Source organism: Montipora foliosa, chromosome 13, assembly GCF_036669935.1.
Source record: "Montipora foliosa isolate CH-2021 chromosome 13, ASM3666993v2, whole genome shotgun sequence".
Taxonomy (NCBI): Eukaryota; Metazoa; Cnidaria; class Anthozoa; order Scleractinia; family Acroporidae; genus Montipora; species Montipora foliosa.
Window position 1 is genome coordinate 9,431,390 of NC_090881.1, and position 22,500 is coordinate 9,453,889.

Consider the following 22,500-nt stretch of genomic DNA (forward strand, 5'->3'; position numbering starts at 1 on the left):
AACCCAGGCCAAATCTCGATCGCACTCCTAGACACCATATTGATTTTCGTACTGAAGGCTCAATTTTGACCTTCACCTTGTCAAAGATATGATGCGCGCGCTGCCTAGACCAGTTTGACCGGAGTGACAAGCCCAGAAAGGTGGGCTGCGGCGACTTAAAAGACTTGAAACGATTTTCTGCAGAGCCTCTCTTGTTCGCCCTCTAGTGCTTTGCTTGCAGGGTGACGCAACGACGACGTCCGCAAGAACGAGAAAACCCACGGAACGACAGATAAAGGGACTGTACCACGGAATTTAGCGAAATTCAGCGGCTAGAACTGGCAACCAAGCAGGGCCAAACCAAGGAAACGTAATAACTTCTAATAACACTGGAGGAAGGTTTGAAGAAAGCGGAAAATATAAAAGGAGGAAGGGATGGGCAAAATTGAAGAAGATTAAAATGGATTGCAATGGGCCCTTTGCAGGATAGTGATCACATGGTACAAATTCGCCATACTGGGACGCAAATTGCCCACTGGGACATCTAAAAGAAAGCTAGTTAATCTAAATTTTATTTGTTTTAGATGTCCCAGTGGGCAATTTGCGTCCCCAGTATGGCGGATTTGTACCGTGTGATCACTATCCTGCAAAGGGCCCATTGGGGTTTTGAAAACAGCTTTACAACGTTTCTCTTTGTTGTTTTTACCCTAAATTATGAATGCTTGAAAGGTATTTTTTGACACGAGGCTTTGATTTGTGTTGGTTTAAACTAATTTCTGGGTTGGACAGTGACTAGGGGCGAGTAACTGGTAAAAGTACGCCAAATGAACTTCACTGCCGTGAAGTAGCCTCCCAATGAGCAAACTCAATGGCTATTGATACCGCAACGGGCAAAAGCAAAATTAAAAAAAAAGGAAATTAAAAGACTAAGGAAGGATTCCGTAGCACCGATCAGATGCTTCGCCCAATCAGTTACAAGCTAAGACCTCCTGTACGTGCGTTTAACTTTGCGTTACGTGTCTTTGCCGTACTCGTCCTATAAATTGCGTGACGAAAACAACAAAGAAATGAATGGAAATTTGAAACGCACGTGCAGGGCGAGCAGAGTCATTGTTTCTGCTCATTAAATCGATTGTTTTGTGACGTTCTCGTGGCAGTCGTCTTCGTCCTTTCATAGGCTCCCTATTGAGCTTTAGGAATTCCGCTAGACTCATCACTAGAGCTAAACTGCAAGAAGTCCTTTCTGTACTCGCGCCACGCGTTTGTGTTTCGTTACGCAATCTAGAGAAGCGGCCGAGGGAGGCTTGAAGCGAGAAGGAGAGGTATCTCATTCCACTCCCCCAAGCTTCTCTCGACCCTTTCTCTCGATTGCGTGACAAAACACGATTAGGGACAGGGACTACTAGCAGTAATAAATTATCACTCGGAACATTCACTGCCAAACGCCCCAGACAGATGTAAGTTATGGGAAGAGGCGAGCCCGGAGGAGAAAGTAAGAAATTATGCAAGTAACACCTTCCTATAGAACAATGCATGCACGGAAATTTCCAACTTAAATCTCAAGGGAAAAAGTGGCGTTTGTACATGATGGCCCCAGTGAGAATAGTCTACATATACGATTTCAACTGGCCTTGGATAAAAACGGCCACAAAAAAGCCTACAATTAGGAAACATTTTAACTGTTCAATATACTTTTTCGCTTCGTAACTCCAAAATCCTAAAAATGTCGCTAATTATAACTATAGTAAATTTGTCAAATTTGCAAGAAATGCAGCTGTGTCGTTACTTTTTACAATAAAGACGTTTCTGGTTTGTAAGACAATCTTGTGGTTTTTTTTGCGTGACAAGAGGAATGTTGGCGAGAGGTGAACAAGGTAATATTTAAAAGATCAAAATGTTACCGGTGATGCGTAAAAAAGCTAACAAACCTGAATCCATCAAAACGGTACAAGACAAAACCAAATAAATTCTTTTGTTATCTTAAGTCTATTTCACCATTTTCACAGACATCGAAGTCAATAGATCCTTCGGCATCAAAGAGGTGTTGATTGCGAAGCTGAAGATGTTTGCTTGTTTTACTGGGCAGCGTTAGAAGCGCAGTCCTTTCTTTCCGCTGTCTTTGAGCTAGGGATTCAGCCCCATCTGAAACTAAAACACAAAGGAGACAGTTGTTTTCTATGTGCATACAGAAACCTCCAATTTTAACAGTTATTGCAATAAATTTGTAGGTTCAAAATAGTCTTGAAATTTCCAGTAACTTGGAAAATATTTAACACGCTGTAAACGATAAACCGTATGAGATGAATTTGCCCAAGACGCCATTTGGGATTTAATGACGTCAACCCAAAATGGTGGCTCTTGAGCCTCACTTTCAAAGCGAGTCGAAATGGGGTTGCAAATCGTGACATGGAAAGGTCGACCTCATTTCCGTCACGAATTGACTGGCAAAATTTTGAGCTTTGATTTTTATCCAAAGGCTATTAACTTTGTACTTCGAGTGTAAGTTTTGGATTTCACGGTCCGCCATTACTCACGTTCAAAACTGACAGATAGGACCTTAGAGGGTTGGATCTGGGGAAAAGTGACGTCATTCACTCGATAGCTTAAAATTTCAGCGTGTAAACGCAGTTTATTATGCATGCAAAACACAAGTTTAAAAATCTGAAAGCCCGAAACTTCCATGCTGCATATTAATTCAGTCACGTACACACGCATTGCACTCTTAAACTAGTGAGTCTTTGACGTCATTTTCTCCTCGACCCAGCTCTCTCAAGATCTTGAAGTCAAAAACGGCGGACCATGAAATAAGACAGTTCCAGTAAAAATAACAGGTGTCTTTTTAAATAAAGGCTTAAAGCTTTGGTCGCTTAGTGTTTAGCTAACATAAATTTGAAATACAAAGGAAAATGAGAATTGATGTTTTGGTCACAGGGGCACTTTAAATTGTACACTTTTAGTGTGCTGCTTTAAGAGGACATTTCTTTGAGGACATTTCACCTTTTGATATCAAAATTTCACTTTAACGCGCCTTAAAACTTTAAGAACGACTTGCAGTCGTTTGACTTACGACACTAGCTTGTCAGTGATGGGTGCAAGTGTGCTTTCGAGATGTTCTCTCTGCAAAATACCCAATTATCATTGTCGTTGGGCTAATGACGCGGCCACATCAGTTCAAAAGTTGTGCAGACCATAAAAAGTACAATATGGAAAAGAAAACGCAAAATCCCTTGCCTTATGTTTGCGGGTGAAGATACCAGTTTTCCGTCGTGTTATTTCAATAAAGGCTCTTCTACAAATGTTTCAAAACGTCCTTTAGATTAACACTGAAATCAAAAGTTGCGATTCAAAGAACATAATTCAATATTTGTGGCTTAATTTACTAACCTTTCTCGATAGTACCAGTGTCTTCCTGTTTGAGCTCTTCATGGCGTCGTGAATAACGCGACCCTTGAAAATGAATCGCATCGTTTCCGTCGTTTTCCGCACGATTTGATAAAATGTCATTTTTAGCATTGGTACCACTAACATTTTCATTCTGAGGTGCTTGGGTATTTCCCGTACTACTCCTACGAGATTTCAAAGAAAGCGTTCTTTGTGGTTGACCAGTCCTCGTCGCGTTTCCCTGTTGTTTCTGCAATTTTTTCGAACGTGTTCGCTCCAAAAACCCATGACCAGTGCCTTGAGAAGGTATGTAAAGGCCACCATCTAAAGAGGCAGATCTCTGTTCATTATTGCCGCTGTCTCGTTTTGCCACAGCAATAGAAACATTTGGACCCAGTGAATCAGAATTAATCTCTTCTTTAAGACCAACCTCTGCAGACTGCATTTGTTGAAGTTGCGCTGCGCTTAAAGGAGCTGGTAAAACTGGTTTCCTTTGCGGCTCCATTGAGATAATTTTCGCTTCCTGATCTAGCAGAATAGGCTTTTCCATCTCATCCTGAGCACTTGCACTTTCGTCAAGCAAATCGGGTTTTGATGGCAAAGCAGGTTCTTCTAAGCGAACCTGTGACGTAGGATTACCTGGTAAACTTGACCTTTCCACTTGGTCCATTAAAACAGGTTTTTCTGGTCCATCCACTGAAGCGTCATTTGGCGATAATACAAGTTTTGCTGAACGGTCTACCAATGCAGGTTGATCGACTAAACTTAAATGTTCCGGCTCATCCAGTAAAACAGGCTTTGCTGGTTGATCAGGTAAAACAGGTTTTCCATCAGCTGCGGAAGCGTTCATGGTCTTTAGAAGAACGTAATCCAACTTAGGATTTGAGTGAGGAGGCGACTCTGTAGATCCACTAGACACCGAGGTCGAATTTCGATGTTTCTGGTTTTTCAAGGGAGATTTTCTTATTATTGTAAGTGGAGGAGATTTTACTGGATCGCTAGGAGGAAAGTAACATCGGATGAGACTCTTTAAAATTACTGCTGCGATAAGATCAATTTGATAGCGTTAACCTATGCCGGAAAAAGCTGCCTGTTTACCAATTTGACTCCCAGGAGAAATCGGTATGTAAATTCTCTTCACAATTTCGATGAAATGTCAGTCAGAGAGGTATTGAGAATGAAGATTTAATCAGCTTAAGAGGTGTGATCTTGATATAACACCAAATTCTTATTACTACCCAACAAAGAACTCACGACTGACTTCAAAAGTAGGAAAGAGCTGGACGTAATACGGTCACTAGATTACGATTATTTCAGGGTTTCGGCTACTATGCCTACATGCGTGCGGGCATGTACCTGGTGCCTTGTACATAATAGACCAAATCGGCTAACTCAATGTTCTACCCAATTAAAATCTCCCGCGGTTAAGACTCTGTGTGTATCGTATTTGCATTATAATGTAGCATTCACATTTCAATGATAACGAAATACTTGGAACAAAACGTTCTATTCCCAAAAGGTTTGAATTGGGTACAACATTTGGTCTATTTTGGCAAGGCAAGGGAAGGAAAAGAACTTTATTTAACTGTCTAGTCGTTTTAGCACTGGAGCACTAATTGGGGACACTGTGAACTGAAATTAAAAATCAACGCAAATCAAGTTAAATGTTGGTTTTTGAGCAGAGGGAAAAACCGGAGTACCTGGAGAAAAACCTCTAGGTGCAGAGTAGAGAACCAACAAACTCAACAAACATATGACGCCGAGTCTGGGAATCGAAACCGGGCCACATTGGTGGGAGGCGAGTGCTCTCACCACTGCGCCATCCCTGCACCATAGCAAATAAACCGCATTTACAAACTCACCCTCCTCCCCAAGGGAAAAAACAAACTAACTAATGAACATGATTTGCATTAACACTTACCTTGATCGGAATTTGGAGTCAAGCAAATCCTTTAGGTTGGGAAGAGTATTACGTAAGTTCGGTGTACCAAGGCCATTATACTGTCGAATCTAAAGATTAACGACATGAACAATCATGTCATCTGACAATTAAAAGTGACTGGTGGCACACGAAGCCGAAAGCAAGAAATCAAATCTTTTTTCTTTGAATTTCAAAACTATGTTCACTAAACACTAACTTACCCACGTTTTAAACCTTAATTTCAAAAAGACACTTGCTTATTTTAACTGGTATTTTTCTATTTAATGGTCCACTATTACCAACTTTAAAATCTTGAGAGAGCTGGATCGAGGAGAAAATGACGTCAAACATTCACTAGTTTAAGAATGCAATGCGTGTGTACGCAACTGAATTAACATGCAGCACGGGAGTTTCGGGCTTTCAGATTTTTAAACTCGTGTTTTGCATACATAATAAACTGTGTTTACACGCTGAAATTTTAAGCTATTGATTGAATGAAGTCACTTTTCCCTGGATCCAACCCTCTGAGGTTCAACCGGTCAGTGAAATCCAAGACTTGCACTCAAAGTAAACAGCCTTTGGATAAAAATCAAAGCTCAAACTTTTGCAAGGCAGTTGTTAAGCAACTACACTTTCAAAATCTGAAGAAAAAAAGGAAGTGATTTTCTGATAAAACGGCTTTAAGTGTAAAATGCTTCCGTGCAGCTGAGTACCGCAATAATTCTGACCTGAGCGATGTTCTTGTTCAACAAGAATGTTCCGTAGAAAAACTTGGTCCCTTCCTTTCCTTTACTAAAGAGAGGAAATCTGAAATGAAGAATGGCAAAATAACTTTTACTTCGCGTCATGCAAGTCTTTTCAAAATTCTCCAAGTTTCCTTGTTACTAGCCTGTGTGGTTGGCGGGGTATTTTTAAACACGCGTGAGAAACTCGATGGTTTTGACCTCGTGTGAAAAACTACTCGTCACCATGCCAGTCGCGGCCCACTCGCAGCCAAAACACAACGAAGCAACCATCGATTTACTCGCGAGTTTTTAAATAATCCCGCGATAAAATGTCCCGCCAGCTCATTGCTACTACTACTAGATACAGCTGTTTCGAGAAAGGTTGTCCAAAAGAAGCGTAAGAGGGTTCGAAACAATGCCGAAACGTATTCATCAGCAAAAACCGTGGCTCTGCATGTGCAACACGATTTTTGGTAAATTTCTCAAACTTTCTCTGCGAAACATGACATAAAATAATTAATGTTAAAGTCGTCAGAATCTTGCTTTCTCTGTGAATCCTAACCCTTCGTTACTAATTCATGGCCTGGATCATTTGTCTGAATTTTTAAACTCACTAATATCTCAATGTCATTAACAAAACATGAGCATGTATTTCTGGGTGACGTTCTTGATAGCATTGCCGTCATGTTTTCGTTGACTCAAACTGACAGTTTACCATTTCGGCATTATCGCGTACGCTTTTATCCTTTTTTTGTACAACCTTTCTCGAAACAGCTGTATGTTGTTGTTGTTCTGGTCCAGGTAGTTCATGACTATACTTCATTTTTTGCCTGTCAACTACAGAAGCAGAACAATTACCTTGAAGAGGCCGAGACCCATTCAAGCCTGGAATTTTTCAGGCTTCTTTCGCGACACACCTCGCTTCATAACTGCGATAATCACTCACCGATCACCGAGGCCTTCAAATGATTTTACGTGTTTATCAACTAAATACCGACGTCATGTGATTACTTTAGGCTTCTCCAGGTTTACTACTGCAATTACATGCGAGATAACTTATAGTGAGGAATTTTGTAACAGAACCACTTGAAATTTAGACTAAATTTCGATAAGTTTAGCCTTAATGGTTTAATTTTGGTGTCAAAAAAAATTTTGCTATGATAACAAAATCACTTCCTGTCTTCAGATTTCTCGTTCCCAAGATGACAGTGGAGACCCTGGGAACGAGGCTGAAGGCTGTATACTTTGAGCGTAATTTTTAGATTTCACGATCCGCCATTACTCACGTTCAAAACTGAACGATTGGACCTCAGAAAGTTGGATCTAGGGAAGCTGACGTCATCTACTCACAAGCTTAAAATCCCAGCGTGTGAACGCAGCTTATTATAAATGCAAAACGCGAGTTTAAAAGTCTGAAAGCCCAAAACTCCTTTGCTGCAAATTAATTCTGAGTCTTAGACATAGTTTTCTCCTCGATCCAGTTCTCTCAAGATTTTAAAGTCAGTAATGGCGGACCATTAGTAATGGTAATAGGATTGAGTGGAGTCCAATTCGGTCTGTAATCATACAAGTGATGTTTAGCATGAGTATGATTGCGGACCGAATTGGACGACACGAAGACCTGTTACCAATTGATTATAAAAATTACGGCAATTTCCGAGAAAAGAAGAAGAGCCAAGTTATGGAAGAAAGGGAAAATTTGCATCACAAAACTGACAAAGGAGGCGCAAATTGTTTAATGTCCCTCTGAAAGAAAGAAAGCCCCAATTTGCCATTTCCGAGTTCATAAAAACAATACCAAAAAAAAAGTATTGCATTATGGGATGGTGAAAATAGCGAATAGACCTTATTCGCTCGTCAACTTAACAAATAGATTCCATGTCGCCGTGCAACTGTTGAGAGTAATAGATCACAGATGACGTCAAAATGTGATAAGAGACAAAAAAAAAAAAAGGCGCTCGAGGTGCTAGACGAGTGTGTCACTGATGTTCTTACCACATCTTCTGTCATCTATTACTGAATGAACAAATGGCAACATCGAATCTATTTGTTTTATGTAACAAAAGAATTAAAAGTTTTTGATGATGACAGCAGTTATGCGTGTTCCCTCCAAAAGATCAAAGTTGAGAACCCAATCAAAATGCGTGCATTATTAAGTTTATTATATAATTTATTTTCCCAGTAGAGATCATGCGACGATACACAGCATAAGAATGTCCGACAAGCAAATAAGGTCTATTGCTACCAAACCGGAAAGGAATGTGCACAGCATCAACTAGCGAGATTACCTTTGGGTAATAGAGCGTTTTCAAATGACGTCACGACGACCATGTTGGTGTTCCAAAACAAAGAAATGGCGGCCATGATGGTGTAACCAAACTAATCCCCCAGGAATAGACCTTTTCGGCTTGTACATTTCGTTTTCCCAATACAGATCATGTGATAATACTCAGGAGGTTTGGTCTTTTGTTTTGTTCATTAAAATGAGGGCATGCAAGCATGAATGTGCCTGCATGCACTCTTTTTAATAAAAACAAAGGAACAAGCCTCCTGAGTATTATCACATGATCTGTATTGGGAAAACAAAATGTACAAGCTGAAAAGGTCTATTGAACTCTATTTTTGTGCAAATACTTCTTTTGTTTCAGTAATCCAATATGGCTGCTGGTCACTTGAGTGAAAACGCTCTGCAAGGACCACTACCCCCTCGGAAAGAAATGCTCATTTTCTCCTGATAGACTAAAACAAAAGATCATACTTTCTGTCTTTCTCTTGAACTTTTTCGATGGTGAAATCATTGACAGTCGATCTTGAGCCGCTAGAATTCACAGGATATCTCAGCGGCAATTCAAGATACCTCGCAATCATGCTGACCAAATGACACGTGTATCCAAGGGCAACAGACAATGTTTCGTCATCCATTGCTGCAGAAAAAGAATATCGACAGAAGGGGTCAGGCCCATACGGCCAAAACTAGACAATTCTGGGGACAATGCAACTGATATCTTCTCCAAGTAAAAATATTGGCCCAGTAAAGTGTCTAAAACCAGTAGAGAGATTTAGCATGTTGGTTGTTTGCGTGAATCGACAGAGAGCAAAAGGCAGGTTTTCGGTCAGTGTCATACTGAAAAGCACGAACATTCTCTTATTCTAGCTTTCTTCTCTCTTTTGAGAAATTGCATGATATCTGTAGCCAACAGGGAACGAATCAGCTCAAATCAAACACGTTCCTTTGAATTTTGGCAAATCGCCGCCAAAAAATTTAGCCTAGGCGAAATCTCTCTATTATCACACCATTTTCTGCGTGACACGTTTGAAAACTTCTCCCTTCGTTCTCAGTGACCAAGTAACCATAAACTTAAGGCGAGTTAAAATTGATAACAGGATTTCCCAACCAACAAAGCAAATCTGTTTCTTAAGCCTTTGAAAAGTCTCAAAACGCTGTCGTGTTTTGCAATCAAGTCTTCCTAACGCCAGCCTCCGAGTTCTCCCTCGTGACAATGTAGACTTCGACAATCTCACCTGCAAATTCGTCTGATTCACAATTGGGAAGTCGCACTCCACAAATGACATATTCTTTTGAGCCTTGTAACTGTCAGAGAGTACATTAAAAACACGACAACTTACAAATAATTTCAATAATTTGAAGTCTACGCTAGCAAAGGTCAACTTACAGATGTTATCATTCCTCTGATTTGGATACACTATTCTTTCAATTCAAGGAAACTCTTGAGCCAGATTTCGTAAATATACTAAAACAGTGGATACCGTCGAACGCTAAAAGTTTCTAAGTTAAGCGAGGGGCATTTCACTCAGTTTCAAATGAAACCTGGTGAATCATGCAATGACAACGCAAGAGGTCGATTAACGGAGAGGAGGGTTTCAACGACAAAATTAAATCAGCACTTCCTCACACGCCGCGTTTTGGCCGTATGTGGAAGTTCTTTGGTTAAAGGCCCACCTTCAACCAACAGGCATTTCGTGCCGCGGAACAATTTTCATATATGAAAATTCCGCCAAAGCTGTAATTCATCCAATTACATGTAGATCGCTACGATAAGCAATCCAGAACAAAAAAAAAACAGTCGAAAGGCCTGTCGGTTGAAGGAGGGTCCTTAAGGTTACTACATTTTATTTCCCGAGGATCGCCGACTCATCATTGATAAATACAACTAGCCACCTCCACTTCGGTGCATGAATAGTTAATTGTTCTTCGTTCATTTGTTCTAGAGGGCACTGTAGCGAATTCGCCAATCTCATTGGTTCTTGGCACGGTCCGGATTTTCGTATTTCTGCCCACGGATACGGTAACGCACTAAGAACCAATCAGATAACATGATTCGTTACCGTCCCTTCTGGAAAAAAAAAAATTTTTTTCGCCGGCTCAGTTAAAAAAATCTTTATTTGTTCAGATGGTTTAATTCACTTGTCCTTTTATCAGATATGTCCAGAAATCCATGTAATTAGACGCACGCGGATTTCGAAAGCGCCACGAAGTGTCCCCTTGATCTTCTAATCTCGCCTGCGTTGGTGGCGGTATTGTTGGCACGAGAGGCAAATTAACGAGCGGCGAAGCCGCGCGGAGAATGGGAAGGGGCGCTCACTACGCAACCAACCCAACTTCAATATCACTCGTGTCTCGAAATACAGAAAATTAACGTCACAAAGTGTCCCCTAAATGCTGCTCTTCAAGTAAGGATAAACAGCTTCATTTACCCTAAGCTACTAAGAACGCTAACCTTTACTCTTACCTTATTGTTGGAAATAGGTCTAGCAAATGCTTAGATTTAAAGGGATGTCAAAATTGGGCATGCACCTAATTACTTGCATTTCTGGAGATAATTGCAATGGATACAATAGAGAGCTTGAGCATCGTGTTTGCGGCAAACGTCGGAATAAAATTGTGCTTTTCCCAATTTGTAAGACACTTTTATTGTATTTGTATTCTGTTAGCTACAGGTATCAAGAAACTTCCCAAAAGAGAAAAGAGGTAGAATATGAGAGTTTTCATGCCTTAATGACAAGCAGTGGCCTACCATTTCCCGTTTCACGTAAACGGGCTTTTACTTCGTGTAGAAGACGCACATGACGTAACAAAAGCTTTAGGGGTCTTTAGGGATTTAGAATTCTGATTAGGTATTGTTTCACGATTTTTGTTCTATTGTTTTGCGTCATGTGTGTCTTCTACACGAAGTAAAAGCCCGTAAACGCGATCTTAAATCTCACTATTCATTTGCAGAAAAAAGGGGCAGAACTGAATGAACATGGAAACGACCTGTTGCATACCTCAGCGATGGGATAAATGTTCATGAGTTCAGACACCAGCTGACGACGTCTCATGTTAACCTGAGCATTCAGTTTTACCAAAGATTCCCTGAAACGAAAGAGCGGCAGAAACTCAGTTCTATAAAACGTACAGAGGGTGAAATATTTCGTCCTTCACTCGTGACAAAGAGCGTCCAACAATAAGAATGCCACTCTCGTCCCCAGTGCCCTTTTCGCTTCTCTTAGCCGGCGGGGCATGGAAACGAGTAACGAAGAGTGTGTGCACTTTCTTTATACAAGTCGTTTTCATTTGAAAATTTATTTTGGAGTTTTTGGTGTAAATCGCAGAACGTATATAAAATTATAACGTTTGAGAATGTGCTGGAAAATAGAGTGTTGCAGTCGCCAATGCAATTTTCCCATGGTGTTGTAATCACAACCTCCAAGTATATGTTGTGCCGGGATCAAATGTTTTCTTGTTTAAAATTTTTCAAACCAGTTCAATTTTGAATTTTCTTTGTCTAATATTCATTATCGTAATCTGAAACACAGGAACATAAAAATTGACCTGGTTTCAAAAAATTTTCAACTAGGAAAAAACTTGAACCAGAACATTGTAAGTCCTTAAATTTACCAAAGACAAGATTCTGTGCCATAGAGCTCCGTCTAACACTAGTTTCCGTCTTCTAATAAGAATTCTGCTTTTATAAGCACCACAAGCAGTATTTCTAATTCCCATACTTGCAATGGTAGCTGAACGTTTCGCCACGAGCAGTTCGCCCCAAACGTTTTGAGTTCGACCCGAAAACCTAACCAAGTTTACCCCAGCCTTTCGGGTTCGATCCTTGCAATAGATGGTTTTCAATCACGTGATGAGACGGCCATGTTGTTGCGCAAAACAATAGCAAATTATGGCTCATGTTTTGCATTATAATAGAGTCAAATTCCAAAGTGACGTTTTCCTCTATTTTTCTGTGCACCAACATGGCTGCTGTGACGTCAGGTAAAAACCATCTACACTTACGTATAGACAATCTCTTATAGATTACATATTTCACGTGGGATCCATTAATTTCCATCGTGCGCTTGTCTTCCATACCTTCCTTCTATGTGTGCTTTCTTATGTTCTCGCAAAGAGGATTTGTCTGTCTTCAATTGTTGTCTGTTTGTTGTCAGATTTGATTCTGGAAAAAGGAAAAATTAGTTGACGTTATTGTTTTAAAAAAGAGAGGCACGAAAAGACTTGAACAAAGAACAGCTAATGTCGGCTGACGTCAGCCAAAGAAATAAACATTTACATGTGCATACAAATATTATCAGCACAGTATTTCTGAAAACACTTCTTTAGTGCAATCTGGCGAAGCAGCAGTTATTTTAACTGCAACTGTGCCCAAAGATGACAACTCCTGCTGTCGCTTTGTTTGAGCAGTTTTTAATTGTGTGGAACAAAATTTGCAATCCCTTTGTTTCCGAATTTCTTTGTAACGGTTATTGGTTTAAAAATCTCTCACTCATATTCCCACACAATCCCGAGTAAAAGCAGATTTCCCGCGTCGTTACTGGCTGTGATTCTTAATTTGCATTCTGATTGGTCATTAGCGTGTGACCATCGGTGGTACCGGCATTCTGATTGGTTACAAAAATGTCACCATCGGTGGTATGGGCATTATGATTGGTTATTAAAATGTCACCATCTGTGGTGTCAGCATTCTGATTGGTTACTCCTGTCACCATCGATTGTGTCGGCATTCTGATTGGTTATAAGAGCGTCGGCCTCTCTTGTGGTTCGCCAAAAAAAAAAAGTAAAAAATTTTAACCAACTCACCCCTTGTTTGAAGCTTAGCCAAAGTTCCTTGCTCTCCTTCTCTTTCTAAAATTCAAGAAAAGTTTCGCCACGAAGTTATACAAACCATTAATTTTTCTATGGTGATGAGCTGTAATACAAGCTTTCCTTTCCAAGTTGCTTCAGCGGCGAGTCAAACAATTATTTACCAAATTAACTTTCCTTTACCGTACTAAATTTACCATGTAATTTGTTACTCCTACAATTTACCCTGGAGGGGGCACGTTTGACTACTAGGCTAAACAGTGATAATTGTGTCTTCCCTCGTTTCATGAAGTTATATTCTCACACTTAAGGCACGCTTATACGACAGAGGAAAAATGGCATGGTTCCGATAAAAAGTGGAACGATTCCATTCATTTTTGTAAAGAAACATTGAACCTTTATCCGTTCCGCTACGGGACCATAAGCGCCTGTGGTCCCGTAGCGGAACGGATAAAGTTCACTGTTTCTTTACAAAAATGAATGGAACTGTGCCATTTTTCCTCTGTCGTAAAAGCGCGCCTTAAAAAACGATTTGCTTTTTCTTCTTTTGTAAACAGGTTAAAACACCAATTCGACAAAATATATTTGCAAGAGGATCATAGTTTCGCAAAAAAGCTCATTACTACTGCTGAAAATGTCATGGTGATAATTTTTCCTTCAAGCGTAGGCACTGATATGGAGAGAAATAGATTGAAGATTAGTAAATGCAAAAATTTACACAAAAGCCCAAGTGATTATTTCTTCCTAAGATCAGTGGCCGGTTCCTGAAAGCAATAGAGATTTATTACACCTTTCAGGAACATGCCCCTGGAATTTAATTTTTCCAATGTCTGTTTCACTAAATGATTTCTGTGAAACTTAAGCCGGCGGCTGATAATATATCACGCACGTTTATTTCCGTCTCGCTCATTCACTGGAAGCTAGTTTTTACCGGTTTTGTAATAGACTACGAGCAGTCTCTCTTTTGCCACTTAGTTCAGCGCGAGGAGAAGAGAGCCTCTTTTCGCTCGCTCCTCCACAAATCCAGATTTCACGTGGCCATTTTTTTTGTGCCTGTCTTCTCCTCGTGCTTGGCTAACTAAGCGTCGAAAGAGGGACTGCTTTTTGTCTAGTTTTGCTGCATAGTGAAGTGGTACCAAAAATGAATAACAAAAGGGGAAACAAGTTTTTTAAAAAAAGAGAAAACTTTTACTACATTAAAAAGAAAAAAACTTGTGAGAAATTGATCTGCGATAATTGAGTTAAACTGATTCGTGACCAGCGATTGCCGTTTTGACAGATGGATTTGTCGTTGCGCACTGGCAAACCCCACTCTCGTGTGACATTTTTTGAAGGTGTGGAAAATCTGTGATTCGAGTGAGAGGTCTGTGAGCGGTGCGATTCGAGCAAGAGTACAGTTGTAACGAAGGAAACCTAACTTGCAAAATAATAAACCAGGAAGTGTCGGAACCTAGCGGACTCGTTGGTCTCATTTCCGATAACTAGTTGGGAAACGCGTTGGTCCGTTTCGGCAAATGCGTCGACTCTTTAAATTAGAACGCGTGGCAAACGCGTTAGATGGTTAGCTTATCTTTAAGCGGTACTACGGTACCTCTTTTTTTAAATTAAGCAGTACTGTCGTTACCTTGATGCAATAGCTGCTTCTTCGCAATAAACTCTTCTTTGAGAAGTTTGATTTTTAGTTTAAGCACCTCCTCTTCTGAAAGCTATTCAAAAAAACATTGTAAAATGAACGAAAACAAATAAAGTAAATGAATAAACAAAAACATGAAGCATGTTTTGTATACGTAAGTAATTTCTTAGAAACAAGGAGAAAATTAAGAGAACAATGTGATATTCTGGACATCGCTTAGCCTGCCAGCTGAGAAAAAAGGTAGATCAGGTCAGCGAGGAACATGTAATGATAGAAGTCGACTGTCTTTATAGAAATAACATTTAGCTTCTAGTTTACATTAGATTTCTGTAGTTGTAAATATGTCATATTACTGTATTTATGCTAATTAAGGCGGGTCTAAAACCCAGGTCACATTGCACAGGTCTGACCTGTGGAATGTGTGCTAGAAAGCGCTTGCTCCATCTACTGACAAACAACTAAGCCAAAAGTTTCCCCTGGAGCTAAAACAACACTTTTGTTGAATGATTAGGGCTAAGAGATACTTTTGGTTATGTTTTTGTCTTTAGCACAAGGACATGTACATTATGTATACTGACTTGTGATCACTGAACTGTGTTTTAGACCCATTGTTCATTTTTGCTCCCACCCAACTTAATTAGCAGCCATGATATTAAATTTTTTGGTGGGAATTGTACTAGCTAATCCTTTTGTAAAGTGTTGTTAGTCTTGATGTTTGTAGCCAACTCTCAAACTCAAAAACTCAAACTATTTAACAATTATTCCATGAGCGCGCGTTGGATATGAGATGGTAAATAGCCAACGAGGCGCGTAGCGCCGAGTTGGCTATAACCAGTCTCATATCCAACAAGCGCGAATGGAATAATTGTTTTATTAAATTCCTTAAACTCCAAAAGTTTAGAAGTACGAAATACGAGTGAAAAATGCGAGAAAATCCTAGCGAAATTGAAAAAAGTTGATGAAGATGCGATGTAACAATACCTCGTGGTCAGACAGACGCAGGCTCATCACAAAAACATTTCTTACCTTTTCGCATATCTCTAAGCTTCGAAAGTGATCCAAACTTTCCACAAAACGTTTTTCTTTTGCTTTATACAGAAAGAAATTTCGCTTTCTGGCGTAAACGTTTTCAGTTTAGCAACGCTAAGCGCAATCATTTACCATATAAGGTCAAACTAAAGTATATGAGCTGATAACCGAGATTGAGTGAACCAATCAGAGCACGAGAATTGCATTATCCGAGGTTGAGAATTTAATAATAATAATTATTATTATTATTAGAATTATTATAAATCCACCACACAACCGGAAGTCACACAAAGCCAAACCATGCAGTCTAAAAACAGCAATTAAAACTTGAGTCGCAAAAAGTTAACACAGCTTGCACCTCTTAGAAATAGCAGATGCTAAAGACCATCTGAACACTAGACCCAATTCGTTTGCAAGAATATACTTTTTATGTGGGTGAATATAATTTAGGTTAACTTACAATCGAGCCAATGCTGGTCAGTGGTGATTGCAGATCATGCGTGCCTATTTGACATCCGGGTTTTTTGCCAAGCGTCAGATGACGCGTACTCCCTGTGAGGTTGAGCAGTTCTTTCGAGCTCCGAATAGCCCACTTTCGATATATTAAAATTCAGTCTTAAACAAAAGACATCATCTCGAGGCTCTGGGGAATAAACTCATACAAATCCTTATATTTATTCCCCAGAGCCTCGAGATGATGCCTTTTGTTTAGGACTGAATTTTAATATATCGAAAGTGGTCTATTGTGCTTTGTGCAGCAGTTTGCCCCTCCCTTCCCTCCCTCTTTGGTGGCCTTGGTGAGTATTGAGGTTGGCAAGTATCTCCACTGACTTTGTCAGTGTGACAGTGCCTGGTGGTGGTTGCTGCTCTCTGGGTTGCCATGGATACCTGCGCACCCTGCTCATGGCTTGTATTTTGCTTGGCACCATCACCCGCTTCCACAGACACCTTCCCCAAACTCATTCAATGAGTTTAACAAGTGCCGCACTTATTCCTCAGCCAGCAAAATACACATGTATATTAAGCACAATCTAATACTACGTAATATTTAACAGTATAAGAATATTAAAGTCTCTAAAAAAATTGTTTTCTTACTAAATGACTATATATAAGCCACTCCATAAAACTTTGATGCAGCCGAGCATGGGCTGGGCAAGTAAGGCGATGCAGACGGCAAAAAAACACGCTAAACTTTGTATGATCCATAAGTGACTTAACGACTCCGCACCAAAAAGACCCATTTTCACTTCATTATTTTGATCATCATCAGCATCAGGCTTAATCCAGTTAAATGAACAAACCTGTGAGGTGCATTTTAAATCTGATTCAACTTTTGCTTGAATTGAGTGGCACACTTCTTTGACTGACAGCTGTGTCTGTTGAATAGCTTTTTGTATCATAAGCAATCTGGCAAGGAATAGTCAGACAAGGGCAGTTAAGAATAAGAACAGGAAATAGGCAACTTAAGAATGGTGCCTACTAATAGACCTTTTTGCAGGAGCGGCCGCCATTTTGATTTCTATTGTTTCAAATACCGTAGCTATTATGGGATGCCCAGGGGACAAATACATATATTAATTTGCTCCCTGAGCATCCCATAATGTCTTTCGAAACGATAGAAAGCACTTGGATTACTGTGCATCACAGAAATTGATGAACCCTCTCTGAGAAAAGGGTTCTTCGGTTCCTTTAATTTGATGCTCCATGATCCAAGTGATCTGGGATCAGTGATCCTTTTTCGGATCATCCCAAAGGAATGCACCTTAAGTTTTTGGAGAACTATGATATTTAGAAGAAAATTGATGTTTAACACAGATTTGCTTAAATTGATCGATGAACTCTTTCAAGAGCACCACATTTCTGATCCATTTTCTGTTATAGATTCTTGGCCTTTCAAACCTCCTTCCTGGCCATTTTAAATTAAGGGCGCGTTCAATTGACCCTATTCTGGAATAAGAATACGTGGGGTGATGATTAAAACGGTATGTTTGGTGCGTTTTGAGCTGCAAGGATGATAAAAATATGTTTAAAATAGCATTTTAGGAAATGTTTGACAATTTTAATGTGAATCTCCACAAAAACGAAGGATTTCCAACTTGTATTCCATGTATTCCTATTCCGGAATACAGTCAATCGAACACACCCTAAATTTCACTCTTTCTGCCAACAGTGAAAAATAAATTAATAGAAAAATCCTCTCACCTTTGAACAGATGGTATTTTGTATGATGGTTGAACCTAGAGAAAAACACTTACAGATATTATTCTCACACTACTCTTCAGAGAAGTTAATTAATTACAAGTCCAAAGAGATAATTACAATAAGAAAATAGAGAGGGTTTGTTAGTAAGCCGCATGAGGACAGGAAATTCCCCCTGGTTACAGGGAGCATGATTCGATTTGCATGCTACTTTCAGATGGATGTCCCTCAGCTGCTTGATTCGTTACCATGCTGTTCCATGCCTAATAAACTGATTTACCAAACAACTTGAAATCATAATTGTGAAAGTTCTGACGAAGGCTTACGTAGAATCCAGATCTGCATCTTACCTGTTCCAACTCGACTTTTATACTCGCTTTCCTTTTTAAATCACGACCTTCAACCTATCATTATGAAAAAATAGCACCAAGACCAACAAAATTAAATATGGGTTTGGAATCTTCACATTTTAGATATTTAAATTGTTTCCCCTAGCTGCTGCATTGGGAAAAGAGATTCCACAACTCAATGTAACTGTTTGTACAATCTTTATTTTTGTGTCAAGGCGTTCTAGCGCCAGATTATGACACTAATTGGGGATACATTCTGGCAAGACCACAACACAGGGAACTCCACGCCCTGCTCTTGTCGAACAGTGTGTGGGATTTTTACATACCATACTTAATTGACTGCTCTCCATAGGCCTATGATTTATACTGTCCTTATTCAAGACTAACTACTACGAAAACCACCGATCTGTGGAATGGGCCAAAACTATTGAGTCACTGCCCCGCCCACTTTCGTTAAACATTTTGATGAAATTCCTTTCCCACGGGCTTAAGGTGTACAAAACAACCGCAACATTGGGGAAACATGTTTTCAAAATTTATCCCTGGTTTCTTTGGAAATCGCACAAAAACCTCCCACATAATGTCTTGTATAATCTTCATTCACAAGTATTCCCTGAAAGCTTTTCCATGATTATAGAGCCTTCCATATGCGCAAAGTTCTGCCGTAACCTCTTAAGAATTTGAACTATTTACAAGCGAAAGCGGGTGAGGCAGAGACACGTAAATTCCCACCCATTCCACACATTGGTGGTTTTCGTAGTAATTTGTACAAACTTTAAGATGAATTAGCTAATGTCTTTGACCCCGACAAACCATGCTCATGGGGTCTTGCATGTAATTGTGGATGATGCCACTGCATATGCATTTCTTAAGATTTTTACTGATTTAGTTGGGAGGTGCCTTGCATGGGACTCCAGGTCCTGTTTGCACCTTACCTTTTGTTTTGATTTTTGTTCCCCTTCGGACCTGTGTCTAACTATATTTATTTAGAAGAGAGACTTCGACCAATAAAGTTGAAAAAACAAAACAAAACAAAACAGACTTGAAAGTCCAATCATTAATTCAGTAGATGTAAAGTACAAAGGGAGCAATCCAGTTAAATATTTAAGGGGGTTGCACTTACATGTAACTACAGAAAGGCAATGGTTACTAAGGAAGCTTTTCAGTCAGAGAGCCCTACAAAAACGTTTCATGGATGGTTCTATGAAGTAACTTTTTCAATGAAAATCTAACATCACTTTAATCAGAAGGGGTATGCGCAACTAGACCCAGTCCTCTGCCGTGCGTTTCAATAAAAAACAGTAAAAAATGAAGGTATGAGCACTGTCCCATCATTTTTCATGAACTGTAGCAAGGAATTTCTTATTGGTCCAGGTCCAGGAAAACAGAACTGATATTTTCAAAAGTGTACCAAAGGAGGGCCTTATGACGTCATAGTTTTTTTCAGAAATAATTTCTTTTAAAATCCATGCTACAGATTTTGTTAGAATGTTTTCACACTGTTGACTTAAAAATTTGTGAAAAACATAGTTAACTTGCTGAGTTTTCAGGCGTTTTCTGTTTTGGTCACGTGAATCAAATGTTAAATAGAACACACTTGGCAAAAAAGGATTACTGCAGAGTTAAAGGAATGCGAGAAATGACTATTTGAAGGAGTCCATAGCAACAGCTTGGTAGTTAAAGAGACACCACCCTTAAACACCTTGATTGTTGGTCCAGCTGGAGTTGAAATCATGACCTTCTGTACGCTCCAGTCTGACGTTCAACCAACTGGTCAGAGGTGTGCATTGTACAGTAGACATACAAGTATGTTTGTTCAAAGAATACATTATATGCATTTATTAAAGTGGCTCTCCTTTATAGCAGAGCTCCGTGTGCCAAAGGCGTGTGCGAAGCACCATTGTTAGGCCATAGTTACCATATGGTAACCCATTGATGCGAGAAATTTTGGTTGTAGGTATGATGTCATCGACCATCTGTCTGTACGTCCACCTTTTCATGTATACCAATGTGACCAGTATCACACTAGTTTACGTCATACATCTTTGATATTGGACTTCCATGTTATGGTCAAATTATTGACACCTGTGAAAACAACGTATCCGCTGACCAGCATCACATGACCATATCACTGGCTCAAGCTTAGAGCCCATTGAGGTCAGCTGTTTTTTTGTTAAAGTTGACTGCTGACCAGTTACTGGTTTTCTATTGGATTGCAGGCTCGAGCCAGGTTGCCTCACCTAAACATAACTAGGCGTAATAGTGTACGTCAAGTAAAACTCCAAACGTGTTCAGGTGGAAAACAGTTTGAAAAATATTTTCTTTGTGCATTTTTCACCAGTCTCAATCCAATTTGACATACACTGTATCATGATAGGTGTGGTCCACACTGGTGGCTACGCAGTTATTCAAGTCAAGTATCAGGTCACAATCCACAGGTCACTCGTTGTAGGTCATTGCTTTACCTTTTGGTTAGTAACCCTAACCCTCAATTTGGCTAACCCTAGGCCTAATTAGGGTTTTTAGGCCAAGGGTTAGCCAAATTGAGGGTTTTCGGTCACTTTTAAAAAGGTAAAACAATGATCTGAAACGAGTGACTTGTGGAAGGTGACCTGTGTTTTAGACCCGCCGGTATCGGAGGGATATAATCATAAAGCTAAGTGTTTAATTTCATTTGTTTAGAACTGCTTTTTTCTGTGTATTGCAATGCATAAGCTTATCTTTAGAAGATCTGATAACGTTGCATGATGCCTGGACGACCTACAGTGTATGACTAAAACAGAGACGAAAGAAGTGAGAAATAGAATAAAAACGACAAAACAGAATACCAGAAATAGCTCATCCTTGGTGGAAGAAATTACTTCACAAATTCTTTCCTTGGACACTATTCCATTTGTTATTTTTACCGATGCATTATTTCAAGTGGGTGAGTATCTAAAAAAAAAATGGTTTAATCTTTTTTTCCCTTTGTTCTGGAATGAAACTCAAATTTTTATTCTCAACTGGAATTAAATTAATAGCAATCATCTCTACTCCGAAGTTCGTAATAGTTGATTTGGTTTGTTTGTTTGTTTTGCTCTAAAATGCGAACGAACAAGTGCTTTTTTTTTACTCTATTTGCTTAACTGTTTTTCGATGTGCTTCGACAGTGACAAAAAAATTTTGCCCTTATGTTATAAACACATAATCGTAATGAGTTCTCATAAAATGATGGAGAAATATCACTAGCTTGTGTTTTCAGAAGTTTGTTTAAAGCACATACAGGTAATTTGTTGGAGATCTTGTTTGAAGTTTGTTCTTCCTTGGTTGGCATATTTTGCCAATTCTTGTTCCAAGCCTACATTTGTAGCTGGCGTGTTTCAATGAGAAAAATCAAAATGTGAATGATTTCGTTCAAAGTGGAATAAAGTACATCAATAAAACTCTTTGTTGACCTAATTTTAGCGTGATTCCTAGTCGCTGGCTTTTGACAGTTGACTCTGAAATTGTTTTTTTTCCTTTCCGTTCCCTTGCTGAGGATTTGTTTGTTTTCTTTTAAAACTCGTGCGATTCAAGAAAAATTCATTGCCTAATGGTGAATTCCACAGTACACATGTACATTTCACTTGAAAAACCGATATTGCACTCATTGCATTGTGATTCTTACATTGTGATATCCGTTTTTCGTGTGAAATTTACCGTGGAATTCACTAGTTTAATAAACAATGAATTTTTCTATAGAAGAAAGCGAGGAAACTGATTTAATTAAGCAGTACCCAGAAACACCAAAATGCGGACAATAATTGGAAAACCCTTTATTTTCACTAACCATATATACAGCCAGTAAGTTAGAATAAAATAACAGCTAGGAGCTCCACTTTTAAGCTTGGCTAAATCGACATATTAACCCACTTTGCTTCACTTCCGTTTTAGGTTAGTGTCTTACAAGTGAGAGATTCAGTGTTGAGATCTTGTGCATGCAGCAAACAGTGGAACTGCAATGATCAGCATGTTTTTTTTTTCAGCAGGGCTTTGTGATTTGTTGTGAAAACCACATCGCCAGTTCAATTTGAAAGCAAAAACAGGACAAATTTATTATTACAATGCAATTTAAGAAGATATACAGTGAAACCTCACTTTGAGGCAGTGTTATATCGAGACTTCGTTACATCAAAAACCTTGTTATAATAAATTTTTAGAACAACAACAGA

General features: G+C 39.3%; 1 protein-coding gene across 1 annotated transcript in view; it reads right to left on the reverse strand.

Moving 5' to 3' along the window:
- Window positions 1-1,816: 1,816 nt before the first annotated feature.
- Window positions 1,817-22,500, reverse strand: part of LOC137984036 (UV radiation resistance-associated protein-like) — a 30,468-nt gene continuing 9,784 nt past the window's right edge. The window contains exons 7-19 of the mRNA XM_068831247.1: window positions 18,311-18,364; window positions 17,964-17,998; window positions 17,063-17,168; window positions 14,724-14,805; window positions 13,097-13,141; window positions 12,371-12,455; window positions 11,293-11,380; window positions 9,529-9,598; window positions 8,765-8,930; window positions 6,010-6,088; window positions 5,282-5,370; window positions 3,364-4,358; window positions 1,817-2,127 (exon numbers count right to left, since the gene is read on the reverse strand). Coding sequence (XP_068687348.1) covers window positions 1,955-2,127; window positions 3,364-4,358; window positions 5,282-5,370; window positions 6,010-6,088; window positions 8,765-8,930; window positions 9,529-9,598; window positions 11,293-11,380; window positions 12,371-12,455; window positions 13,097-13,141; window positions 14,724-14,805; window positions 17,063-17,168; window positions 17,964-17,998; window positions 18,311-18,364 — 2,067 coding nt within the window. The 3' untranslated portion in view covers window positions 1,817-1,954. The remainder of the gene's footprint in view (window positions 2,128-3,363; window positions 4,359-5,281; window positions 5,371-6,009; window positions 6,089-8,764; window positions 8,931-9,528; window positions 9,599-11,292; window positions 11,381-12,370; window positions 12,456-13,096; window positions 13,142-14,723; window positions 14,806-17,062; window positions 17,169-17,963; window positions 17,999-18,310; window positions 18,365-22,500) is intronic.